The following is a 26,651-nucleotide window of genomic DNA, read 5'->3' as shown; positions in this document are numbered from 1 at the left end:
CCTTACTAGGCCTCTGTAGGGATCCCACATAGATGTCCCATTTATTCTTAAAGTCAAGCACGCTGGTGGCCTTGGTCACCTGCTCCGGAAGCTTGTTCCAGCGACCCACCACTCTTTCCGTGAAGAAATACTTCCTGATGTCACCCTTAAATTTCCCTCCTCTGAGTTTGAGCGGATGCCCTCTTGTGGCCAAGGGTCCCCTGAGTAGGAAGATGTCATCTTCCACCTCGACATGACCTGTGATGTACTTAAACGTCTCTATCATGTCCCCTCTCTCCCTGCGTTCCTCCAGAGTGTAGAGCTGCAATTTGTTCAGACTCTCTGAGTACGAGAGACCCTTGAGCCCCGAGATATTCCTAGTGGCCATCCGCTGAACCGACTCGACTCCAAGCACATCTTTGCGGTAATGTGGCCTCCAAAACTGCCCACAGTACTCCAGATGAGGTCTCACCATGGTTCTGTACAGTGGCATTATGACCTCAGGTTTCCTGCTGACGAAGCTTCTATTGATACATCCCATCATTTGTCTTGACTTGGATGATGCTTTCTCTACCTGATTTGCAGCCTTCATGTCTGCACTGATGATCACTCCCAAGTCTCGTTCTATTGTCGTCCTAGCTAATGTTTCTCCATTTAAGGTGTAAGTTTTGCATGGATTCCTGCTACCGAGGTGCATGACCTTACATTTCTTAGCGTTGAAGCCCAACTGCCATGTCGAGGACCAGCTCTCCAACGCAACCAGATCCTGCGTCATATAATCCTGCACATTACTTTCCCTTACTGTATTACATATTTTGGCGTCATCGGCGAATAATGTTACTTTACCCTGAAGCCCTCGTGTCAAGTCCCTTATGAATATGTTGAAAAGCAGTGGACCCAGGACTGAGCCCCGCGGCACTCCGCTGGTCACTTCCGATGTTATAGAAAATGTACTGCATTTTTGTTAGCTTTAGAAACAATAAAGATTAAAAAAAAAAAAAAAAAAAGAATTTGAAACCTCCAATGCTAATAATAGAACTATTACATGTTATTTGGCACCAAAGTGACACAATAGGGTCCCTAAAAATTTGATATAGTGCCTCTGCGTGTTAACATCATAATCAACTAAATGTGTTCAAAAGCACTATTTACAACAACCAAACATGAAATAGTGCCTCTGAGTATTTTAATTGAACACATCAGAAGGGGCAAGACCAGTAGAACCTTTGCAGGTACAAAGGCCTAAAGTCTCCATGGCACATACTATTGCTGCTTCATTTATTGCTGACATGGAGCCACAGGAACAGCAGTGGTGGTGGTTAACAACCCAGGCCCTGTGATCTGATGCCTTTCCTACTGCTCTTCATGGCTGGTGCAACAGGTAAGAGCAGTCACAGCAGTTTTTTGTGCCCCCAAATGGCCCCTCCCCTGCCGTGCATACTGAGTTTATTGGTTTTCTGTTTCTTGCCATTTTCTATACCGCTATTTGCAATTGTGCTGGCCTTGCCAATAACTTGATGAAAGACATGCCAGGTGTCTCAGAGAAAGGGCTGGATTTTGCAAACATTGTGATGAAAGTATCTCAAGAACGTAGATGTGCTGGGAATATGAGGTATCAATCATACAGGAGTTGTTCTGATCCCTCTGTGGTCTAAGAAGGGAAGAAGGATGGAGTCAATATAAAGCCTCCTAGTGGAGGAAACACAAATCGAACAGTATCAGGGGGGAAAAAAAGATTAATGCTAAAGACATTCATCATAACACAAAAGAACTCAGACAAAAGATAGAGGCAGATAAAAAAGAGGAAAAGATAAAAGATATTGAAACTGAGGAACTTGAGAAGAAAAGAAATATTCAGTCATCAGCTGCAAAGCTGTGACAGAACATCTAAAAGGGGAAATGAAGGAAAAAGACTGAGGGCTAGATTCTCAAAGCTTCACGCTATAAACTGATAGGCCATTATTGTAGTGATTTCAAATAGGCGAGTCATTCTCCAAAAAACACGCGTGCAAATGAGGTTGGCAAAGAGTAACAAAGGTTCACTAAATTTGCATGTGTCCATTTCTAGTGATAGCGATTGGCACATGTGTAGAATAAACACACAAACCCCCCCCCCCCAAATCGAAGATCAGCAGGAGGGATGTTCACTCCCTCCCACAGCTGAAGTCAAGCAAACCTCCCCATGGCAGCGGGAGAGATGCCCACTCCCTCTCGCCATCAAGAAACACCCCACACGACTCCCCCCGGCAGCAGGAAAGATGCCCACTTCCTCCCGCTGCTGATATAAAGCTACCCCCCCACCCAACATCCCCCCCAGTAGTGGGAGAGATGCCCACTCCCTCTCATCACCAAGCAACCCCTCCCCCATGCCTCAGATGATCCCCTGCCCCCTTCCCCTTATCTGGTTTATGATGGCTATCCTGGGATGCACCAGGAAAGGGCCTAAGGCTCTGATTGGCCCAGGCTGTTTAAAGACCCTCCTGTTTCATGCTGTAATAATGGATGCATGATTGTCAACATATTTTATATACATATACATACACACACATATCCTATATAATAAAACCCTAGCCGCGCATGCGCACTTACTTGCGTGCTTCCATGATCTCTGATCTGTGATCAGTAGGTCCGTGGCCAGCAGGAGTGCGGATGCGGCGGCCAGCAGAGAAAAACAGCACAGCTGGCGACTCCCCCCTCCCGCCCTCACTCACCGCTAAAACCACCACCGCCAAAGCCTCCTCCTTCTGGCCAGCTCACCCGCGTTTAAATTAAGAGAAAAGTGTTGCACCGCGCTAACGCTGGCCTCGCTGTCTTCTGTCCATTGCGGCCCGCCCTCTCTGACTACTTCCTGTTTCCGCTAGGGTTGGCCGCAGTGGATAGAAGACGCCGAAGCTAGCGGTAGTGCGGTGCAGCACTTTTCTCTCAATTTAAATGTGGCGGCTGGGAAGGGGGTGGCGGGAAATGCTGTTGCTGCACAGGGAAGGACGGGAAATGCTGCTGCTGCACAGGAAACGCTGGGAAATGCTGCTGCTGCACAGGGAAGTGTGTGTGGGGGGGGAAATGCTGCTTCTGCACAGGGAAGGGTGGGAAATGCTGCTGCTGCACAGGGAAGGGTAGGAAATGCTGCTGCTGCACAGAGAAGTGTGTGTGTGTGTGTGGGGGGGGGAAATGCTGCTTCTGCACAGGGAAGGCAGGGAAATGCTGCTGCTGCACAGGGTAGTGTGTGTGTGGGCGGGGGGGGGAATGCAGCTGCTGCTGTTGCTGTACAGGGAAGGGTGGGAAATGCTGCTGCTGCACAGGGAAGTGGAGGGGACGGAGAGGGAAAGGGGGCCTGGGAGCAATCTTGGTTTGCTTTGGGGGAGGGGAGACAGAAGGGGGCCATGGAGAGACAGAAAGACAGGCAGGCAGCGCATTAGAACGAAAAGACAGACACACAGAAAGACAGCAGGCAGGGAGAGACAGAAAGAAAGACAGACAGACAGGGTGCCAGAGAGAGAACCAGAAAGAAAGGACAGACAGCGGGAGGGAGAAAGACAGAAATAAAGGAAGAGAGACAGGGGCAGGGAGAGACACAGAAAGTAAGAAAGACAGACAGACATATATTCTAGCACCCGTTAATGTAACGGCTTAAACACTAGTATATATATATAATCCCCATTTCACTTCAGTGTCTTCTCCCCACCACCACCCTTCCCTCTCGCTACCTCACTGCTCTTCAGCACCCCTTGCGCGGCCCTAGAATCTCCCTCTCTCCTCTTTACCTTCACGGCGTGTTAGTAAAGTAACTTGCTAAAAGCCGGCTGAGCCTGCCTTCAGGCGCGTGTGCGTGGCCAGAAGCTTCTCCTCTGATGCAACCGGAAGTTGTGTCAGCGGAGAAGCTTCCACCCACACACATGCGGCTGCAGGCAGGCTTGGTCGGTTTTGAACAAGTTATTTTACTAATGCTGCAATGCACCACGAAAGTGAGGGAGGTAGATAGATTCGGGAGGGAGGGGGGCCGTGCGCAATCAGTGACTGCGCGCGTTCCCTCCCTTAACTATGGGAACAAGGCCATTCACCACTCCATGGGGTGGTGGATGGCCTTGTCCCTGTGCCCGCAGTGAGCACTTTTTCCCCTTCCACTGTTTCAGCGGGTTACCTGCGGCTAGCCGTGGATAACAGCCTCCGTGCCATATACATACATACATACATATACTAGAGAATTAGTGTATATATATGTAGTGTATATATATTTATATATACACTAGAGAATGACACGGAAGCTGTTACCCACGACTAGCCATGGGTAACCCGCTGAAACAGTGGAGGGAGAAAAAGTTCTCATTATGGGCACGGGGACAAGGCCATCTATCTTTCATAATACTTTTCTCCCTGCTCCTGACTAGCTTCGGCGACGCACAACCTTACCTGCTGTTGCTTTTAGCCAATGAACACTCATGGCTGCCAAAACACTTCGTCGGGAGAAAGAGAAGCTGTAGCCCATGGATCCCAAAATGGCGGAGGGAGAGGGCCCGGAAGGAACCCCGGTGAGCTCTGCATGGTTGCAGGAAATAGTCTCCAAGGTGAAGGAGGCTATTAAATCCTCTTTGGATCAGCGTCTTCAATCCATAACCGACAAGCTGGAGGTGGTGGATGGCTGTTTAGAGTTTCTGACGGAAGAGTTTTCGGGGTGCTGCCAGAGAGTGACCGTGCTGGAGGACACCGTGGGTCAGGCTGCTACCACACAGGCCGATCTGCAGTCCCAGATTTGATCTCTCGAGGATAAGCTGGATGATATTGAGAATCGCTCCCGACGGGGGAATCTTCGGCTGGTAGGCTTACCAGAATCCATATCTGAAGCAGAGCTCAGACAATTTCTGGAGCGCTGGTTGGTTGATACCTTAGAGTTGTGCTCTGCAGCAGGACCACTCTGGGTTAAGCGAGCGCACCGGCTTGGACCCAAGTGCGCCCCTTCAAAAAAAACTCGGGTGGTGATCCTTAAACTTCTTAATTATGTGCACAAGGTGGAGATTCTCCACGCTATCCGACAGAAGGGGCCGCTTCTGTATGACAATCACAGAGTCCTCTGCTTCCAGGATTATTCACCTCGAATGTCCGGTCAACGGTGAGCCTATGCCTCCCTCTGCGCGGATCTGCACCGCAAACATGTTCAGTCCGCGTTGTTGTACCCTGCCAAGCTCAAGATTTTTTATGAGGGAAAGCCACACTTCTTTGATAATCTGCAGGATGCCATGCGATTTGTGGCCCAAATGGCTATCCCATCTACTAGCTCCTCGATCCAGTGACGCTTTCTTTTCCCTGCTGTGGACTGCTTGCATTTTTGAGCTCTCTGCTGGATTGATGATATCGTGATTCCTGTTTGTATTGGGGTTGCAGTCTCCTACCACCCTTGTTGGGCAGCCTGTTGACTGTTATGGTAGCCTAGGGTGGAGGGGCTGTTCCCCTCTTTCTTTACCCTTGTCCTCACTGGGGTTACATCCCCCCTGGGGGAGGCTAGTGATGTTCAGTGGGTCCTGGTTGGTCTGGATCTGGAGCGTGACTTGGGTGGACCTTTGCATTGCTGGCTGCTGGGTTTTTCTTGCTGCCTGGACAGATTAGCCGCACTTGAACCTTTGCATGTCCTGCGCTGTTCCTTCTTCTCTGTGCTGGCAGTGGACCATGGAGTTTCGGACTGCAGGGGGCTGTTGTTCTCTGTTCATGAGAGCTGTGACTTGCACACTGACCACCGCTTTGGACCTTGGGTTGGCGATGCATTGACTTTACTTAATTTATTTCACTTTTGGGACCCTTTTGTTGAATGAGGGGATGTTTCGGACGGTGTTTTGCTTGAAGGAGTTAGGTATGCATGTGTTGAGGATGCTATTGGGTGAATGGTTGGGTTGTAGTGGAGCTGTGAGGGTGGGAGCGGGAGTTACTGACTTAATGCTCCTTTTATATTTCTTGTACCTTCAGGTTTGTCTGGTTGATGGGGTGAGTGGCCATGGGGTCCGGATAGGATGAGACCTATCGGGGTTTATGGAATAGGTAAGTGGACACCCCTGTCCCCTGGATTTGGCTGTTGCTGACTGGAGCTCTTTGGAGAGTAGATGAATGTTGCTGGGGGGGGGGAGGGGGTGTTCTTCTTAACAGTAGAAACATAGAACATGACGGCAGAAAAGGGCCATGGCCCATCCAGTCTTCCCACACTAATGGCCCACCCCCTAACTACCTCCATGAAGAGATCCCACATACCAATCCCATCTTTTCTTAAAATCTGGCACGCTGCTGGCCTCAATTACCTGTTGTGGAAGATTATTCCAGCAATCAACCACCCTTTCGGTGAAGAAATATTTTCTGGTGTCGCCATGAAATTTCCCACCCCTGATTTTCAATGGATGCCCTCTTGTTGTCGTGGGTCCTTTAAGGAAAAAGAGATCCTCTTCCACCTCGATACGGCCTGTGACATATTTGAACATCTCGATCATGTCTCCCCTCTCTCTGTGTTCCTCGAGTGAGTACAGCTGCGACTTACCCAATCATTCCTCATACGGGAGATCCTTGAGTCCTGAGACCATCCTGGTGGCTATTCGCTGAACCGACTCAACTCTCCGCACATCTTTTTGATAATGCGGCCTCCAGAATTGTACACAGTATTCCAGATGGGGTCTCACCATGGATCTGTACAACGGCATTATGACCTCAGGCTTACGGCTGACAAAACTTCTATGGATATTCTAGAGATAAGTGTAGAGGTAGGTAATAAAATTAGTCAGGGACCGCTGACCAGGCAATATGCCTGATGGGCCGCCGCGTGAGCGGACCGCTGGGCTGGATGGACCTCTGGTCTGCCCCGGCGGAGGCGACTACTTATGTACTTATGTACTTATGATACAGCCCATGATTTGTCTAGCCCTGGATGAAGCTTTTTCCACTTGATTGGAAGTCTTCGTGTCTTTGCTAATGATCACCCCCAAGTCACATTCTGCTACAGTCCTTGCTAGGATCTCATCATTTAGGGTGTAAGTCCTGCATGGATTTTTGCTGCCAAGGTGCATGACCTTGCATTTTTTGGCATTGAAACTTAGTTGCCAAAACTTTGACCAATGCTCCAGCAGGAGTAGGTCCTGCGTCATACTGTCGGGCATTGAGCTTTTGTCGGGCACTGTGCTTTCATCTGTTGTGCGGTTTTCTACTATGTTGCATAGTTTGGTGTCATCGGCGAATAATGTAATTTTACCTCGAAGCCCCTCAGCCAAGTCTCTTACGAAGATGTTAAATAAGATCGGGCCCAAGACCGAGCCCTGCGGCACTCCACTCATCACCTCCGTCGTATCGGAGAGGGTACCGTTTACCACTACCCTCTGAAGTCTACCTCTAAGCCAGTCCCTAACCCATGCGGTTAATGTTTCACCCAATCCCATCGAACCCATCTTGCTCAATAACCTGCGGTGTGGGATGCTATCAAACGCTTTGCTGAAGTCCAAGTACATGACGTCCAGGGACTCCCCAATATCCAGCTTTCTTGTTACCCAGTCAAAGAAGCTGATCAGATTTGATTGGCAGGACCTTCCCTTCGTAAAACCATGTTGATGGGGATCTCGTAGATTCTCCTCGTTCAGGATCGTATCCAATTGGCGTTTGATTAGTGTTTCAAGTTTATTAAGTTTATTAAGTATTTGATTAATTGCTTACTCAAATATCTAAGCGATGAACAAATCATTCAATTTACAGATAATACAGGGGTTATAAAAGACAGATGGACACTGAACAAAACATATTAAATTAACAACTAACAGAATAAACAGAAAAGGAAAACAAAGGGAAAGGCAGGGTAATGAAATACAATAATAATGATAGAAAGGACAATAAATAATAGGAGGGAATAATAATAGGAGGGAAATAAAAGAAGTAGCCTTATGAAAATAAGCAAAAATAGGCTGGGACTCCTAAATATCATAAGCGTCTTTGAAAAGAAAGCTCTTAAGTTTACTTTTAAATTTATCTAAGTTCTTTTCTTCTCTGAGATAAATAGGGAGGGAGTTCCAAGTTTGAGGAGCTGTAACAGAGAAGATAAAGTGCCGCCGTATATTAATAACTTTAAGTGAGGGTGTAACTAATAGATGTTGGTCAATAGATCTCAGTGATCTGATTGGGGTATAAGGGATCAATAATTTGTAGATGAAAGCTGGGGTTTTATATAATAGGGATTTGAAAGTAAGTAGATTTAGTTTATATTGAATTTGATGCGCTACTGGTAGCCAGTGTGCTTTCTTAAGAAGAGGAGTGATGTGATCAAATTTCCTTGCTTTCATTATGAGTTTAATTGAGGTATTTTGAATGATCTGCAAACGTCTAATTTCTTTTTGAGCTATTTCCATAAGTAAAGCATTACAACAATCAATTTTCAAAATAACCAGGGAATGAATTAGTATATTAAGAGACTTTGGGCATAGAAATTTGGATAGTGAATGAATTTGGCGAAGTCTGTAAAAGGAAGATTTAACAATATTACTAATATGATTATGGTAAGTCAGTTTTTCTTCAAAGACCACCCCTAAGATTTTGATATTACTTATTAGTTGTAAAGCAGTACCTTTAATCGAAATTGGAAAAGAAACTTTAGAACTATCTTTCCAAGGGAAAAACACGAAGTTCGATTTATTAACATTGAGGGCTAATCTGTTTGTGTCAAGTTTTCTGTTAATTTCTAATGTTTCTGCGGGGTTAGTTGGGTCAAGTGGATGCAAAAGCTGAATATCATCTGCATAAGCATAAACGATAAAGCCAATATCTTGGCAGAAGGTCATAAGTGGTGCAAGAAAAATATTAAACAAAAGTGGTGAAAGAATGGACTCCTGTGGTATACCATAAGTTACTGAAAAACTTTCTGAAGTTGTGTTATTGAAGGATACAATTGAAGTGCGATTTTCAAAATAAGATTTGAACCAGAGGAGAACCTGATCTGTAATGCCAATGGACTGTAACCTATCTATGAGAAGGTTATGGTCAATTGTATCAAATGCAGATGAAAGATCAAGGGAAATCAGAAGGACTGATGTATGGTGATCTAAAAAGTAAAGTATGGAAGTGGTTAGGCCAATCAGTGAATATTCCGTAGAATGATACTGTCTAAAGCCCGTTTGGTTAGGATGTAAAATGTTTGGTTTTTCTATGAACTCGGATACTTGATTAAATACCACCTTCTCAGTTAACTATGCCAAGAAGGGGATATTTGCGATTGGCCTGTAATTGGATTTTTCTTCAGAATTAATTTTTTGGTCTTTAATAATGGGTCGAATGACTGCTTCTTTCCATGCTATAGGCATTACGCTTTTTTGAAGATTTTCTTAAATTAGTGCAAGGATGAAGGGCCCGAAAATAGTAAAATAGCGTTTGAGAATAAAAGGGGGGATAGAATCCACTTGAGAGCCCTTGGTATTAATGGTTTTGATAAAGGATTCAATCTCTGAAAGATTTAGTAAATGAAATTGGGAACATTTTGAGGATAGTGAGAATCTTGAATCGGTTTGCTCCTGATCTGATATGGAATATAGATTCATAGTAGTAGGTAGCAAGTTCATGGGCAGTTGGGCCCATGTGCCTAAGGCCCCGCCCACAGGAGGGGCTTAAGGCTCCCGGGCCTATTCTGATTGGCCCAGGCACCTTAGGCCCCCACCTGTGGGCGGGGCTTTGGGACGGCTGGGCCAATCCGGCCCATTCTAGCGTCGGCTGCCTGCCGGATGGGCGGGTTTGGCACCCGTCTGTCCGGCCAACTTTAAAAAGTACGGGGAAGGGATTGGCCAGGAGGGTCGCAGATCGGCGGGGGGGCTGTCGGGGGTTCTGGGGGGGCGGTCGTTGGGGGGAGGGGGGTTGCGTCGAGGGCAGGAGGGTCTGGGATCCCTTCTGCCCGTAATCTAGTTGGGGGGTGGGGGTAGGGGGTCACCGGGGCAGGGAGGGCCCAATCCAATCGCGGGGGGTGGTTGCCGGGGCCAGGAGGGCTTGGGTTCCCTCCTGGCCCAATCCAGTCACGGGGGGGGGGGGTGGTTGCCAGAGCCAGGAGAGCTTGGGCTCTCTCCTGGCCCAATCCAGTCGTGGGAGGGGGGGGGTCGCCGGGGCCAGGAGAGCTTGGGCTCTCTCCTGGCCCGATGTTAATCGGCGGGGCAAGAGGGCTTGGGTTCCCTCCTGTCCCAATGACATCGGGGGTAGTCGCGGTTCGACGGGGCAAGAGGGCTTGGGTTCCCTCTTGCCCCGATCTTCATTGGGGGTTTGTGGGTGCCGTGGGGCAAGAGGGCTTGGGCTCCCTCTTGCCCCAATGCCTTCGGGGGGGGGGGGGGGAGTCGCGGTTCAACAGGGCAGGAGGGCTTGGGCACCTTCCTGCCTGGATCGTTGTGGGGGGGGGATTCTGTAACCGGTGTTGTTTTTGACAAACACCGGTTACAGAATCCAGCTTTTAGGCGAAGGACTGGCTCCTCCTTCGCTTAAAAGCCCTCGTGTTGGACGTTTGGGGCTTAGGCATTTTGTTGGTTCATTATGGACAAAAAGTGTAGACGTCGTGGAGGTGTACTTGTAGACATAGTGGTGATCTGGGCGTTTAGGCAGAGGAAGGCCATTATCAAAACAAAACTCCTTTTGGACGTTTGTTTTGATTATGGACATTTTCCCTGCTTCTGCTTTGAACTTTTAAGGACTTAGGCCAAAAGGGGACTTAGACGCTTTTTTTTATTATTAACACCTTACTGATTTGACGTAGCAGTTGGTTGCTTCGTGTAAGGTTGATTTCAGAGTTGACCACATTACCTCTACATTATCTGTTTCGGCATGGTTTTGCAGTGCCCGATGGACGAAATCTCCCATGCTTTCGAAGTTTGTGCCCTTAAAGTTGAGGACCTTGGTTGATGTGCTTGACTTAGTGAAACCTTTCCTGAGGTTAAACCATATCATGTTGTGGTCACTGGAGGCCAACGTATCGCCTCTGTGACACTTTCTCCATCGGTGAGTATTAGGTCTAGTATCGCCCGATCCCTAGTGGACTCTAATACCATTTGTCTGAGTCTCGCTCCCTTTATAGAGATTAATAGCTTCCTGCTGCCGCTGGTCGTAGCGGAAAGATTGTTCCAATCCACATCAGGCATATTGAAGTCTCCTAACAATATTGTGTCTCCACGCAAAGTGATATTCTCAATGTTTTTGACTAATTCTATATCCATGTCCTCCTGTTGTCTTGGAGGTCTGTATACTACACCAAGATACAGGCATTTGTCCTTCCCCCTAGCCAAATTCACCCAGAGGGATTCCCCGGTGTACTTGACATCTGCGATTTTGGTAACTTTAATGTCCTCTTTAGTGTATAGTGCTATCCTTCCTCCCATTTTGCCCTCTCTGTCCCGCCGAAGTAAGTTGTATCCCGGTATAGCCATATCCCACCCATAGGAGTCCGTGAACCAAGTCTCAGATATCGCCATCACATCTAGGTCGGCGTTCCTCATTTCCGTCTCTAATTCCAGAATCTTATTGCCCAAACTGTGGGCATTAATGTACATAGCCCTCCATGCCTTATGTTTGCTATGGCTCTGTGTAGATATTCCTGCTTGAGCTAATTGGACTCCTATAATACTGTTTGGAATGTGTGTACTTACCTCTGACTCGGAAATGCAGTGTCTACTTACCTCGGACTCAGAAATGGATTGGCAACTTACCTCGCCAAGCTGGTTACTTGCGCCAGCACGTGAGTGGGTACCCTTCCCCAACTTACCTAGTTTAAAGCCCTACGAAGTAGGCGGGCTAGTCGGTGTCCAAAGATGTTCTTTCCCCTTCTGGTCAGGTGAAGTCCATCAGGTCTCTGTAGTCCTTGCAGCGCCTCTCCATGGTTCAGGAATCCGAAGTTCATCTCCCTGCACCATCCGTGCAGCCAGTCGTTTGTCCTCTGGATACGATCCTCCCTGGCTCTCTCCTTGCCATTCACTGAGAGGATCGAGGAGAAGACCACCTGCGCTTCCATCCTCCTCAGCTTCTCACCCAGGGCTCCAAAGTCTACAGACATGTTCTCCGTGGTGTTCCTGGCAGTGTCGTTCGTTCCAACGTGGACGAGAAGCATGGGGAAGTGGTCATGGGGGCTTGATAAGTCTGTCTAGGCAGGCAGTTACATCTCGGATCCTGGCAGACAGCAAACCTCTCTTGATTGTATATCTGGTCTGCAAATTGGTCCCTAGGTGCCCCTCAGCAGGGAATCCCCAATGACTACCACTCTGCGCTTCTTTGGGGGGAGCTGATCTGTTGTCTCCGGAACCGGAATCGTCTGGTGGACAACTTCCTATACCTCAATGGCAGGTTCCTCCTGTAACAGCTGGAATCTGTTCCTCAAGGTGATTAGTGGGGTCGATGTTAAACTGCCCTGTGAACGAGAGAAAGAGACAGAAGAAGAGAAAGAGGAAAGTCTTCTACATTTGCCGGTGGAGGAAGTTACCAGTTGCCAGGAGTCAGCGTCTCCAGCTTCTTCTTGTATCCCAATCGTTGGTTCAGGGTTGCAGGTTCGGACAGTTTGGGCGTCCTGAGGATGGTCTTGTCTGGCTCCTGCTTGGTGACCTGGGACAACTCCTGGATGACTCCGTCGATGAAGGCCTCGTCCTCTCGGATGCTTCTCAAGCGCTTTACCTCCTCTCTCAGGCTCCTCAGCTCCTGCAAGATGTCTCCGTCTAGCTGATCCATCTCTTCTGTCTATGTGGAGACTGTAATCATCTGCTTGGGGATGGCCTCGGTCTGTACAGAGACCTCTGTCCTCCGTCCTGGCTCTCCTTCCGTCTGTACGTGGACCATGGCCATCCCCTGGATCCCTTCGGTGACTGGGCTGCGGGTCTTGACTGTAGCCCTGTTGCTTCTTGTTCTTCCTGCCATTTTCAAAATGTTTTTTTTTTTGTTAGTTTAGATATTTGTTAGTTAGTTAGTTATGTCTGCCTGATCGTTAGTGAGCTAGAAAAGTCTGCCTGTTAGATAGTATGAAAGTCTGCCTGTCAGAGTTTGAAAGTTGGAAGGATAGAGGTAGTTAGTTAATTGTTAGTTTAGTCTGCCTGTTTGTTAGTTGGCTAGAAAGGGGCTAGATAGTTTGAAAGTTTGAAGGATAGAGTGACTGGTAAGGTCTGGCTGTTGCTTAGTTAGAGAGGTCTGCCTGCTTGTTGGCTAGATAGAAAGGTCTGCCTGGTTTGAAAGTTGGATAGAAAGTTTAAAAGTTAAATAGCTAGTTGTATGTACCAGGTGGTTGTACTCCGCCTTGTTATATGTTAAAACTTAACTTGGCGGTTAATCGGAGCCTTTCCTTGAGGCCCTTCGCAAAGGCGCTCTCGCTTGCCGCGTGCCGAACGGCTGCACGCCATTGGCTCGTCCCATTTTATGGGAGGAGTTTGGCTGGTGACATCGGGGGTGGGCGGAGTTAGCTCTCGCCTCTTCCCCTGCTAGCACCGCCTTCTCTACTCCTCTCTCCGCTCCTTCCTGCTAGCACACTCTCTGCTCCCTGCTCCGCTCACTGTTCTGCCATGTGCTCAGGACTGTTCTACCATGTGCTCAGGACTAGGCACAGCTCCTACCGTCTCCCTTCGGCTGGCCTTGCACTGTGTACTCTCTGCCGTTGGCTCGTCCCCTTTTATGGGGGGAGTTTGGCTGGTGACGTCGGGGGTGGACGGAGTTAGCTCTCGCCTCTTCCCCTGCTAGCACCGCCTTCTCTACTCCTCTCTCCGCTCCTTCCTGCTAGCACACTCTCTGCTCCGCTCACTGTTCTGCCATGTGCTCAGGACTGTTCTACCATGTGCTCAGGACTAGGCACAGCTCCTACAGTCTCCCTTCGGCTTGTATGACTGTTTGTCAGTTTCTTTGTGGGAGTTACACTGGAAGGTTATTTGGTTGGGTTGTGAGGGGATGTTCCCGGTTGTTATCCATGTCTCTATTTTATGGTTCTGGGCGTGCTGAGAGGGGCTCTGGGGGGCTTGGGGCAGCCCTAGGTTGTCCTCAGGGACACAGGTGTTTTGGGGGTGTTATGGGGGCTGTCCCTATGAGGGATAGGGGGTGGGGGGTAGCTGGGTGTGTGTAGGGTGCTGGGGATTGTTTTTTTCTTTCTGTTTGGTGTTTTTGTTTCTCTTTTTTGTAATGGCTTGGAGGACCGGCTGGGGGGCTCTCCGGGAGCTTGCTGCTCCAGTAGGCATTTAGGGTTGCTGCTCACCACTTGGATAGAGTTGGGGATTTGGTGGGTCTGTAGGATGGGGCAGCCTCACCGTCCCTTTACTCAGACTATGGGTTTCATTCTATTATGGGTCTTTCTGGATCCTGATAATTAAACTCATTTCTTGGTATGTTAATGGGGTTACCTCCCCTGTTAAGAGACAAAAGATATTGCAGACCTTGAATCGCCACAAGGCAGATATTGCCTTTTTACAGGAGACGCACCTGACCTCTCAGGAACATGAGAAATTCACTCGCTGGTGGGTGGAGAGGGTGGTAGATGTGGACGCCATACACCGTAAGGCTGGGGTATTAATTCTTTTGCGAAAGACCTTGGATACTCTAGTGCAGGGGGGTCTATGCTGACCCGTCCAGACGGTTTGTGTTGGCTCATGATACACTGGCTAGGACGTCTATTCTCCTTTGTAATATTTATGCGTCGAATGTTTATGATAAAGTATTTTACACTCGTCTGTTTAAGGCGCTGAGTGCATATTCTGGTATACCACTGGTGTTGGGTGGAGGGGTGATTTTAATCTTGTCCACGATCCCTGTTTGGATAAGTCGGATCCCCATTCCAAGGACCGCATGGATTCTTCTAAAGGCATTCTGTATCTTTGTTCCTCTTTAGATCTGGTGGATGTTAGGCGCACGTTGCACCCTGGGGAACGTGACTATACTCATTTGTTCCAGGCTCATGGTACTCAATCTCGGATAGATTATTGGCTTTTATCTTCCAGCCTTTTCTCTTCCACAAGAGATGCAGGAATTGGTCCGTATTGCGTCTCTGATCACACTTTTATTTGGTTTGCTTTGGACCTAGGGTTGGATAATTTGGGTTCCCGGAGGTGGCGGTTTCCGCCAGCGTTGTATAAGGACCCCGGGTTCTCCGATCACCTACTTCAGAAGTGGGAAGACAATGTGGGCCATATGGATAACCCTGTTCTGTTCTGGGATGTGGCTAAGGCTACATGCTACGTGGGGAAATAATTGTGTATGCCAGTTTCAAGAAGAAGGCTCGGGACCAGGAGATCTTACGCTTGGAAAAACAGGTGAGAGCTGACCGGATGTGTTATGCTTGTAATCCGACCCCTCGGCGATGAAGCAATTTGTTGGCTTCCCAGGCCTCTTTGAATGAGTTGCTGCAGGCTCAAACTTCTCGCTCTTTACAATATTTTAAACATCAATTCTATTTACATGGCAATAAAGGTAGAAGGCTTTTGGCTAACCTGGTGCGTACTGTGGATGGCCCTCATCAGGTGTAGCGTGTGGTTGGGGAAGGAGGCGGGTTGGTTAGCTCGGATGCCGAGATAGTAAAGGTTTTACGCACGTTTTACCAGCAGTTGTACTCACGGTCTGAGGAATCAGATCTACCAAGTGATCTCTACTTAGACAATATTCCTCTACCTCAAGTGACTATCCTTCAACAACAACGGCTGAATGCGCCTATCTTGACTGAGGAAGTGGCTTTGGCAATTTAATCTAGTTAGTTGTGGAAAGCTCCGGGACCTGATAGATGTTGAGCTGAATTCTATAAATTGCTCTCACTCCAATTCTGGCCTCCACCTTTACTGATTATGTGGAACCGGGGTCTCTTCCGCCGTCTTTGCGCAATGCTCACATTGTGGTACTTTTGAAACCAGGCCGAGATCCTACCTTGCCGGGTTCTTATTGTCTGATCTCCCTCCTTAATTTGGAAGCCAAATTTTTTGTGAAACTCCTGGCCAACAGACTGGCTCGTGTTCTCCCGGATCTTGTGGATAATTCTTAGGTTGGTTTTGTTCGGAACCGACAGAGTTCCAGAAACATCCAACATCTTTTGACTTCTTTGGAATTTGTTGCTTCTCGCCAAAAGCCTTCTCTGTTGGTCAGTTTTGACGCAGAGAAGGCCTCTGATAAGGTTTCTTGGCGCTTCATGTTTGCCACGCTACGGCACTATGGTTTTGATGGGTTCTTCCTTGAGGCAATTACTGCACTTTATGCTTCACCGTTGGCGGCACTTTGGGTTAATGGTTTACTTTCTGAGTCTTTTGATATCCAGAAGGGCATGCGGCAGGGCTGTCCTTTATCTCCTCTCCTGTTTGTTCTTACCCTGGATCCATTGATACTGGATGTTTTACAGAATCTGGATATTTGTGGGGTTTGCATTGGTCGGGTGACATTTACGGTCTCGGCTTTTGCGAAGGATCTCCTTGTACATCTTACTAATCCGGTTACAGCCTTATCTGCTCTTTTGATGGTGATGGCCAAGTATGGGGATTTTTCCAGTTTTTGGTTGAATTTGGACAAATCCCTGGCCCTTCCAACGTCTCTAGAGGTCCAGGATACTTGGCCGGAGATTTTCCCGTTGCGCTGGGCGAACGGTGCCTTCCGGTATTTAGGTATTCAATTGACGTCTTCGGTTGCTTCCCTTAAACAGACTAACTTACAACTGCTTTTCGATTATACTCGTCAGCGGCTGGATAGCTGGAAATTTTTTCCACTTTCAGTGCATGGCTGCCGCATTCACCTTTTTAATATGATTATTTTTCCAAAATGGCTGTATGTTCTGCAGTTATTGCCTCTTCATCTATTGCAGAAAGATCTTCGGGTGTTTTACAGACTTCTCTCTAGGTTCCTTTGGAATGGGAAAAAACTGCGGATGCAGTTTCACTTTTTGATAGGGTCTTGGTTGAGGGGGGGTATGGGTGTTCCCGATCTGCAGAAATACAATCAGGCTTGCCTACTCCATTATCTTGGTGATTGAATTTTGGAACAAGATGTTTACACCTGCTTTGCTTATGAATGGGCGTACTATCATCCTTGGCATTTATCTTCTCTGTTACATGTACCTCGGTCTTCTCTTCCTTGCACTCTAGCTTATTATTGGGATCTGGAAGATTTTGGTGTTGAGATTGGGGGAGGGGGGCAATCGGGGGTGTCTGACCAGTTGCCTTTGCAAGGGAATATTCAGTTCTTGCCAGGTAACTCTTCGGCTTCTTTTAGACGCTGGGCCCAATTCGGAATAACTATTTTGGCGCATGTACTGACCGAGGCTGGAACTCTCCCCTCTTGGCTGGTATTTTGACTTAGGAACGGGGTTCAGGCCACTGTCTTCTTTGCCTATCTGCAATTGGACCATTATGTTCATTCCTTGCAGGCGGAGGGCTTGCCACTGGGTTTAGGTGTTCGGCTTCGCACATTTTTTGCTAGCTTTGCAGATGGGGGGCTTTCTGTTTCGGAGTTACATAAAGCTATATGCTTGTTCGTCCCGACTTGCTCTTGGGACTCTTTGTGTGCCCGTTGGACCCCGGAATTAGGTCTCCTACTGACAGATTTGGATGTGGGAGGCCTTATTTGGCGAATCCCGACTATCTCCGTTTCTGCTGAATTTCGGGAATGTCAGTTTCAGGTGCTCCATAGGGCGTAGTTTAAGAGGGTTTAATACCGCTCTGGTTTGGCAGATTCTGGTCAATGTGAGAAATGTACTGCTGCCCTTAAGTTCTTCTTTCATGCCTTTTGGAATTGTCTGGTAGTTAAGTCCTTCTAGAGGCAGGTGGTCCGATATTTGGAGGCTCTGATGGGCAGTTTGATCCCGCTTACCCCGGTGGGGGTTTCTTTTAGATAAATTTGAGGCTTTTTGTTTGCCGCCTGGTGTTGGCAGTTTACTCCTGTGGAAGGCAGGCTTGGTGGCTAAAAAGGTTATTTTGACTGAGTGGGTGTTGGCTGAACCTCCTTAGTATTGGGCATGGTGTAATCAGCTGCATGCTTTGATGTTACTTGAGAGGGTGCATGCTTCCTTTGTCAGTCCAAGTTTTTTCTGCGGGTTTGGGGGCCCTATATCTATTCTCTGTCTCCTAGAATTCAGAGCTCGATTCTTAATACACTGCGACTTTGAGCTGTCCTGAGCGGTGAGGGGGAGGGCTCGGGATTGCCTCTCCCTGGATGTAGATCTCCTCTGTTCTTCTTGTGGTTTATTCTCTTTACTTTTGGTTGGTTGTTTTTCGTTCATGGCGCTGTGTTTTGTTGATTTTTTTTGGGGGGGTGCTGGGGGGGAGGCCTTGCTTTTTCTTCTCAGGGCTCATCAGAGTACAGGGCTCTGTTTGCAAGGTATTTTGGACTATGCTGTCTGGGCCTCTCCAGTGTCGCAGGGTTGAGCTTTTGCCTGTTGCTGGTCTTTTATATTGTTGTTCCTTACTTTTGATGGCTGGCTTTGGATGGGGGGTGGGATGGGGAGGGGGGTGGGAGTTGGGGGAGTTGTAGTATATTCTTTGCAAGATCTGTACCTTCTTTGCTGTGTTTTTATTTCTCTGTTCAATAAAAATTGATTTCACAACTAATGAAAGTTTTTTTTATTTATGCCTGTGATAGTTAATTCAGAGTACAGCTTATGTGAGCTATATTGCTGGTATGCTGAAATGTTGGGCTTACTAATTGAGTGTGCCTGATTATTTGTAAGGGCCACCTGAGTCTTTTTGCCTTCATTATTAATAGTGATTTAATATATACAGTGGTGCCTCACACAACGAACTTAATTCGTTCCAGGAGCAAGTTTGTTATGCGAAAAGTTCGTTATGTGAAACGCGTTTTCCCATAACAATATATGTTAAAAAAAAGTGACTAACGACTGCCTGCAGTGCCTGCGCAGAAGGATGCAATACATCGGCAGCGATCGTGGAAGCTCGGGCGACTTCGTTGTGTGAAACGAAGTTCGTTGTATGAATCATGACATGAAGTTCATTGTGTGCTGTGCGAGGCGTTCGTTATGCGAGGCACCACTGTACATTGATTTAGATTTGCTGGAGTATATTTTTGTTTTGTGAAATTTCAATATTATGCCATTTTTCATTGCATATGTTGTCATTCTTTAACAAAGTTCAACCCAAAAAAGTTTATAGCAAAAATAGAATACATACAAAATAAACTATACTATAGTACACCATCTTAATAGAATCATTTGGAAGATTCTGTCTACTTTACCAGAGGACAATTTGTAAGAGTCAATTACTGTGTTAACTTGGAAAAAGATTTATAAAACAACCTCCTTAGAGGCATGCTGTGGGTGTTCCTAAAGGTTAGGTGCACTGTTATATAATATGTTCAATCAACACAGAATTTAGGCGCAGGCATTTATACGTGGTTTTAAGTTGGAGTAAATGGCCAAACCTAAATTTTACTAGAAGAGGTCTGCAGGCAGATTGATAGGCTTAAAAACGATAAACCCTCGGTACCGGATGGCATCCATCCGAGGGTAATCAAGGAACTGAAAGGGGTTATAGCTGAACTGCTCCAACTAATAGCCAATCTGTCGATCAAATCAGGAATGATTCCGGAAGACTGGAAAGTTGCGAATGATACGCTGATCTTCAAGAAAAGTTAGAGGGGAGATCCAGGAAACTACAGACCGGTGAGTCTGATCTTGGTACCGGGAAAGATGGTAGAGGTACTGATAAAGGACCGCATCACTGATCACCTTCACAGACACAATCAGATAAGGACCAGCCAGCATGGCTTCAGCAAAGGAAAATCTTGCTTGACCAACTTACTGCACTTCTTTGAGGGAGTAAACAGATAGATAGACAAGGGTGACCTGATCGACATTGTATATCTGGATTTTCAGAAGGTGTTCGACAAGGACCTGCATGAACGACTACTTCAAAAAAATTGCGAGCCATGGAATCGAGGGTGAAATACATGAATTAAAAACTGGTTGCCGGAAAGGAAACAGAGCGTGGGGGTAAATGGACAATACTAAGACTGGAAAAGTGGAGTGCCGCAGGGTTTGGTGCTTGGGCCTGTGCTCTTCAACATATTTATAAACGATCTGGAAACGAGTGAGGTGATTAAATTTGCAGACGATACAAAGTTATTCAGAGTAGTGAAGACAGGATTGCGAAGACCTGCAATGTGACAAACACGCTCGAAAAATGGGCCGCAACATGGCAAATGAGGTTCAACGTGGATAAGTGTAAGGTGATGCATGTCGTTAACATAAATCTTATACACGAATACAGGATGTCCAGTGCAGTACTTGGAGAGACCCCCCAGGAAAGAGACTTGGGAGTATTGGTAGACAAGTCAATGAAGCCGTTTGCGCAATGTGCGGCGGCGACAAAAAGGGCAAACAGAATGCTAGGAATGATTAAGAAGGTGATCACAAATAGATCGGAGAAGGTTATCATGCCGTTGTACCGGGCCATGGTCCGCCCCCCACCTGGAATACTGCATCCAGCACTGGCCGCCATACATGATAGAAGGACATAGTACTATTCGAAAGGGTCCAGAGAACATAAGAACATAAGAAACGCCTTCACCAGATCAGACCGAGGTCCATCTAGTCCGGTGCTCCGCACACGCTGCGGCCCATTTAGGTACTCCTTTTTGGAGACCCGAAGAGCAACTAAAATGGTTAAGGGGCTGGAGGAGTTGCCGTACTGGTCTGACCCAGCAGCGGCAACTCTTATGTTCTTATGAGTGCTACCCATATTCTGTAAACCAAACCTAACTCCAGGTGCGGTTTACAGAATAGCACTAAGTGAAGATTTTTTCAGTGCCAATTTTTTAGGCAACATTTATTTATTTAAAATTATTTATAATCCGCCTATCCACAAATAATAATAATAACTTTATTCTTGTATACCGCAATACCATGGAAGTTCAATGCGGTTAACAAAAGAAGAGACTGTACATTTACAGCGATGTTACATATATGGCAATGAAAAGGCATATAATGTGGAGGCCTGACATAGACAGGACAATTAGATAAAACAGAGATTGATTAAGAGAGGCCATAAGTGGCTTGGCAAGGAGGGCGAAGTCAGAGAGTTTGGAGGCATCTAAGTGGGGAACAATAAACACATACATAATCATAATAAAAGGTACAGACAAATACAGAACAGCAGAAGGCAACACAAAAACAGCTCTAACTCACACTGTGCCTATAGAATCTAGTCCTATATGCATAAGTAAGAGCCCCACCTATATGCTGCCCATGCATTTCCCCGTGCACACTCCTTTGCAAATATGTGCTAGATAAGCTAAACAGATATTAACAAATTAGCACTAAGGCAGCATGTTGGCACATTAAATGCATACATACATGAGTTTATGCATTATTCTAAACATTTATGTATTTTAACGCACACCTAAATGTTAGTGCCCAATTTATAGAATTTCCCTCTATATCAGTGAATCGCAAACTGTGTGCCACAGCACATGAGATTCAAAGTGTGCTGCAAGATGCCAGCGAGGAGGCAAGACACTGGCTGACTGCCTAAAAATTGTGCCTCTCACAGAGAGAGGCACGTCTTGTAGACAGCTGGCGCCTCTACTCCTCCCCAGCACCTCTACTGCTCCCCGTGCCTCTCCTGTTGACCACCCCCCCACTGCTGGCTGAAGGCCCCATCTGCAGGGTTTCCATGCATACACAGATGTCGATGTGATGATGTCATGCGTGCGTGTGATGCCATCATGTTGATGTCTGCACACGTCCGGGTGCCTTCGAGCCGCATTCAAAATAGTTTGCAAGACACTGCTTTATATACTTAACTATCCATAATAAAATGTGAAAAAGGCAAAATGCTGACCTGCCGGGTCATGAAAAAGGCTGCGCACACTTCTCTCAGGTGTAGTGAAGAAGGTAGAAGCCATGGAATTATATTGTCCATCTGCACAGAACAGCTAGGAGAGGAGATAAAACCCAGGAACATCTGTTAGTGGTGATTGTGCAAAGAGGAGCCAAGATAGAAATGAGGCTCAACAGGTCTCCAGCCTACTGCTAATGGTGATCGACTGCATCAGGGCAAAGTTATTCCTAAAGTTCTCTGTAAGAATTGCCCAAGTGACATTACGGCTCTAAATCCAGAAAGGATGCAAAATAGACTCTGCCATCCCACTGTCCAGCAGACATTGGCAAACTCATTCAAAGACTGACTGATGTTCACTCAACTTCTCAAGTTTTAATTTGAATATGAATAGAATGGAATCAGCTTTCTAGCCTCAGTACTATCTTGGTTATTCTCTATCATTGCACTTTTAGTATATTCTCTGGTGGATCTTCCTCTTCTAATATCCTATTAGAAGCTTGGGTCCCTCAAGGCACTGCCTAATGCCCTGTGGGACACCAACTCATAATGGGAAGATATCAAGTTTTTAGAGGCAGGGCAGGGCTAGGGGTAATCTGCAAAAACCTGCAATTACAATACACTCTTTATGCTGACAACTACCATAATTAAACGTAAAGATTGAGGACAGATCTCCAGATAATTTCACTCCTAAATATTATGTTTAAACGGTTTTTATTGATTTTCAAGAAAACAATACAAAAGCATAATAACAATCTTACATAACTTATATGCCACCCAGCAGAAATTCCCTCATCCCAGTATTACCTCCTCCCCGCCAAAATAGGAACAAGAAGTTCGAGAAACGATTATAGGACTAACAAGAAACAAAGACAACAATGGTGCACTTCTAAATATTATATATTTGTGAACCCAACCAAAAGGGCGCGAGTCTAAATTAATATTAAGAAGTTCTGATTTGGAGGCATTCATTCTGAACCAAGATACATCCCCATAGTTAAGCAACTTCTGAAGCATATAAGTAGGAGGTCCTAGGATCTCTTTTTCTGTCAACAAAATATTATCAGCAAAAGGAGATATAGTATAATAAATGATTTAAGTAAAATAGAGGTGTTTTGAGGCAGATAGAGGCTTTTTAATCAAAATTGGGAAATCCAAGATAGCTGACACAATAGTGTTTTGGCCTGCAAAAGCTATGGCAAGTTACAAAAAAATTCAGGGAAGGGGACTTTGGCGGTAGGGGACTATAAATCTAGCCCCAGAAACCACCAAACTCGTTTGGAGAAACTTCTGATTTTTCCATTAGCGGTAATGGCCTTACTCACTGTGCTGTGCTGTATTGTATTGTATTGGTGCTATAGCCTGTTACAACTCTCACTGCAGCTGGATAGTGGAAAAGACTCTTGCCTCAAACAAGTAAATCCTCAGTCCAGGACCCTTCATTCTTCAGGCTGCCAGTCGGGCCAATGCTGGAATGAGACCTCAGACCCCCACTGACCTGCGCAATGCAAAGGGGGAGGGGAAGGGAGGAAAAATGCAGCTTGCACCTGTCAAAGCCCTCCCAGTCCACTGCAGAGCCAAACAGCCTGGCTCTGCAGTGGACTTAATGATCCCCAAGCTCCTTAACTGTTAGTGCAGGCTGGCTAGACAGGTTCCTTTATGGTTTCCTTGCCAGCAGCAGACAGCTTGTCAAAGATCTGCGTCTTCTCCCAGGCAGAGCTGTACCAGGGCCACTGTGGACCTCTTGAGCACCGCAAGTTTCAAGGTTGGATAAAACCCCCAGAAAACAAAAACTTCTCAGAGCAGATCAGAGAGATGCCTGCATGCTCACTTGCAGAAGGAAAAACTGAAGAGAGGCAGTACAGCCTACAGACGAAGGAGGCAGAGCTGAAGAAAAATTATGATTCCTTCCGCAACAGCTTGTGACTGAGGGAAGTAAACCCACTTGTACAGGGCATACAAGTCTTGACAACAGAAATGAACTAGAAGTATGAAACGTCTCATTACAATACAGTACTATGCAATTTATGATCTTTGTGGCCTGGCAGATGCCAAGCCTTTCCTTGTTTGTATAATATTGAACTCCAAGCCAATACTCCTGTGCATACTGTGACTTTCATAGCCTGGCATGAGTCAGTCCCTATTTGATAGTTGGAATTGAACTATAAGATAATTTATGCTTACTTCTAAACTTCCAAGCCTATGAAGAGAATTGGTATTTGTTTGGAACAAACCACTACAAGAGTTTTGCTTTACTTTTAAACAGCAGCTTGTCTTGTGGAGGCTTTGTGTCATGCCTTCCTCAGGCTATCACAAAAAGATACTTGCTCTGGTTCTAGTGCGTCTGATCTTACCTGCAAAGGGTACTCTATAGAATTCTCTTGCAGAGGTTGGCAGTCATTGGAATAATAAATCATGATAAAGGCTATGGTTGCAGTGACTGCAGCTACCAGCATGGCTTCTATAACTTGCAGATAACGGCGATGGATGTACCTGGCAAATCAAAAGGTAAGTAACATAAAGCTTTTGCTACCTCAAGAATTCTTTAAAGTACACACCAGAGAAGGGTCATCTAATTAAGCAACAAAATCTGCTAATGGATATCAAGATAAAGCCATGGAATGAAATTACAGACATGTACTGTATATATTTTCATTTTATTACATTACATTAGTGTCTTCTATTCTGCCAATACCTTTTGGTTTTAGGCGGATTACAAAAGAATTGGTCTGGGCATACTCAGAGAGATTACAAGATAGATAATTAGAAGAAGCATTAGGGTCTAGGGATATAGTGAGGAGGTTACTTTGACTTGACAAATTTTCTGAATAGCTTGGTTTTTAATTCTCTCCTGAAGGTTTTGTAGTTGGATATTGTGATCAGCAGGTTGGAGATGTGGTGGTCTAGTTTCGCTGCTTGGATGGCTAGTAGGCTGTCATACATTTTCTTACGTTGTATGCCTTTGATTGAGGGGTGAATGAAGGGTGCCCGTGTTCTACTTGGTTGTTCCTGGTTAGGCGATTGTTTAGATAGATTGGTCCACTGCCATTCAGGGCATGCAGTAGAATTTGTAGAATATGCGTGCTTGTACAGGGATCCAGTGTGAGTCTTGGAAGGCAGTGGTAATGTGGTCGTATTTTTAAACAAGTATATCAGTCTGAGGGCTGTATTTTGTACGTACTGTTTGTAATTGTTTTATCATGTTGGCAGGGCATGACAGGTAAAGGATGTTACAGTTGTCTAGTTCTATAACTAGGGCCTGAACCAGGAGTCTGAATTGTTTTTTGTCAAAGTATTTTTGGATTTGTCTTAAGTTGCACATGACTGCGAAGACTTTTTGAACTGTTAGTTGATTTGGAGTTGCATGGTGCATCCTTTGTCTATCACTATTCCCAGCAGTTTTAGATTGGGATGCAAGGGGTTTGTGATGGAATTTATTTGAAGGTTTGTTATGGTTGGGGTTTTATTTTTTTCAGGAAGTAGGAATTTAGTTTTGTCTTTATTTAGTTACTTTTTGTTATTTGAAATAAACAAAAACAATGTTTAAAAGAAATATAAAGGAAAACAAATTGTGCTATCCAATCTATGTCTCTACACTGCCTGTGCTCCCCTCATACTTCTGTCTTACCGGTTCACAGTCATAAGCGCGCCGGACAAACGGGTGCCGACAAAATGGAGCGGACAATTGAGCACAAGGCATCAGCGCGCCGCACAAAAACCTTATTTTAAAGGGCTCCGACAGGGGTGTGTGTGGGGGACCTCCCCCAGTTTACTAAATACTGTTCGTGCTGCCGTTGGAGGTAGTTTTGGGGGTTTGTAACCCCCCCCCCCCATTATAGAGGAAACAACACCCTCCACACCCCCCCAACACTGAGCCCTTTAAAATAAGGTTTTTGTGCGGCGTGCTGATGCCTTGTGCTCAATTGTCCGCTCCAATTTGTCCAGCGCGCTTTTGTCCCGTCACCGTTTTACCTATAGACAGGTCCAAATGGTAAGGAAGCAATTACCAGTCACTCCCATGCTCCAAACTCCTATCAGCTTAACAAAGGTTGGCACCAATCTGCAGTGAGTGTGGGCCCTGTGGATAGTAGGCAGGACACAGTCTTACGCTGAATGCTGGACCCACAGGACTGCAGAACTGGGCAGTTCTGAACTCAACTGCAGTGAAGGTCAAAAGGTTGCTCTGAGGAAGACTCAGTTCACAGGCAGAGAATGTGGGATCCTTTACCTGCACTAATAGGGTGTGCTCAGGCTTTATTGCTATGGTTCAGCTTTGCAGTCAGGACTAATTCTTGTCAAAAATATATTGAGGTAGGCCCCCAAAAATGGTATTGCCTAAAACTGGGGTATACAAAAATAAGGGTTAACATCCAAGTGTACTAACATAGCATTACAATTCTCTTCTAGGACTGCAGAACTGTCACACAGATATTAGGGAACAGTGAACAAAATTGATATTTCATAACAAAAATATCTGCACAAATTGTCTCTAGAATGCAACTTGTGAATTTGTTTTGTGTCTAAATCCTGAACACACATTTATTACTGCTCCGTCTACTTTACCTGATTCTGAATATTGTTAACCAGTAGTTTGCTGCATTGAATACCGCACCTAAGATACCACCTAGAATCAGGGATAAAAAAAGCAAAGTATAAATTGCCCAGAGACAGCATAACCCTGTAGTTAAGTTAAAAGTGGATGTCAGAGAGGGGAGAATTTCAGTCACAGCTGTGCAAATATCCAGTCAGAAACAACCTCCTCTCCACTGAAATTCCTCTGTACCACTGGCTCCATTATATACAGAGCACAGATTAATATAACCATATATGGGGTAACCATATAATTGGGGACAAGCTGAGCCAGTCCTTGTTTTACTTCAGTATGGTTTCCCTATGCAACCTTGCATGAAATAGGAATAAACCAGG

General features: G+C 46.1%; 1 protein-coding gene across 2 annotated transcripts in view; it reads right to left on the bottom strand.

Annotated features, from left to right (window-relative positions):
* The window catches only part of CLCN7 (chloride voltage-gated channel 7), a 279,608-nt gene that overhangs the window by 45,188 nt on the left and 207,769 nt on the right, over positions 1–26,651 (bottom strand). For both annotated transcript variants that reach the window (XM_033914321.1, XM_033914322.1), the window contains 3 exons: positions 26,289–26,349; positions 24,080–24,218; positions 21,729–21,822 (listed from right to left, as the gene is read on the bottom strand). In XM_033914321.1, coding sequence (XP_033770212.1) covers positions 21,729–21,822; positions 24,080–24,218; positions 26,289–26,349 — 294 coding nt within the window. The remainder of the gene's footprint in view (positions 1–21,728; positions 21,823–24,079; positions 24,219–26,288; positions 26,350–26,651) is intronic.

This window comes from Geotrypetes seraphini, chromosome 11 (genome assembly GCF_902459505.1).
Source record: "Geotrypetes seraphini chromosome 11, aGeoSer1.1, whole genome shotgun sequence".
NCBI lineage: Eukaryota > Metazoa > Chordata > Amphibia > Gymnophiona > Dermophiidae > Geotrypetes > Geotrypetes seraphini.
This window is presented reverse-complemented; position numbering and strand designations above follow the sequence as displayed.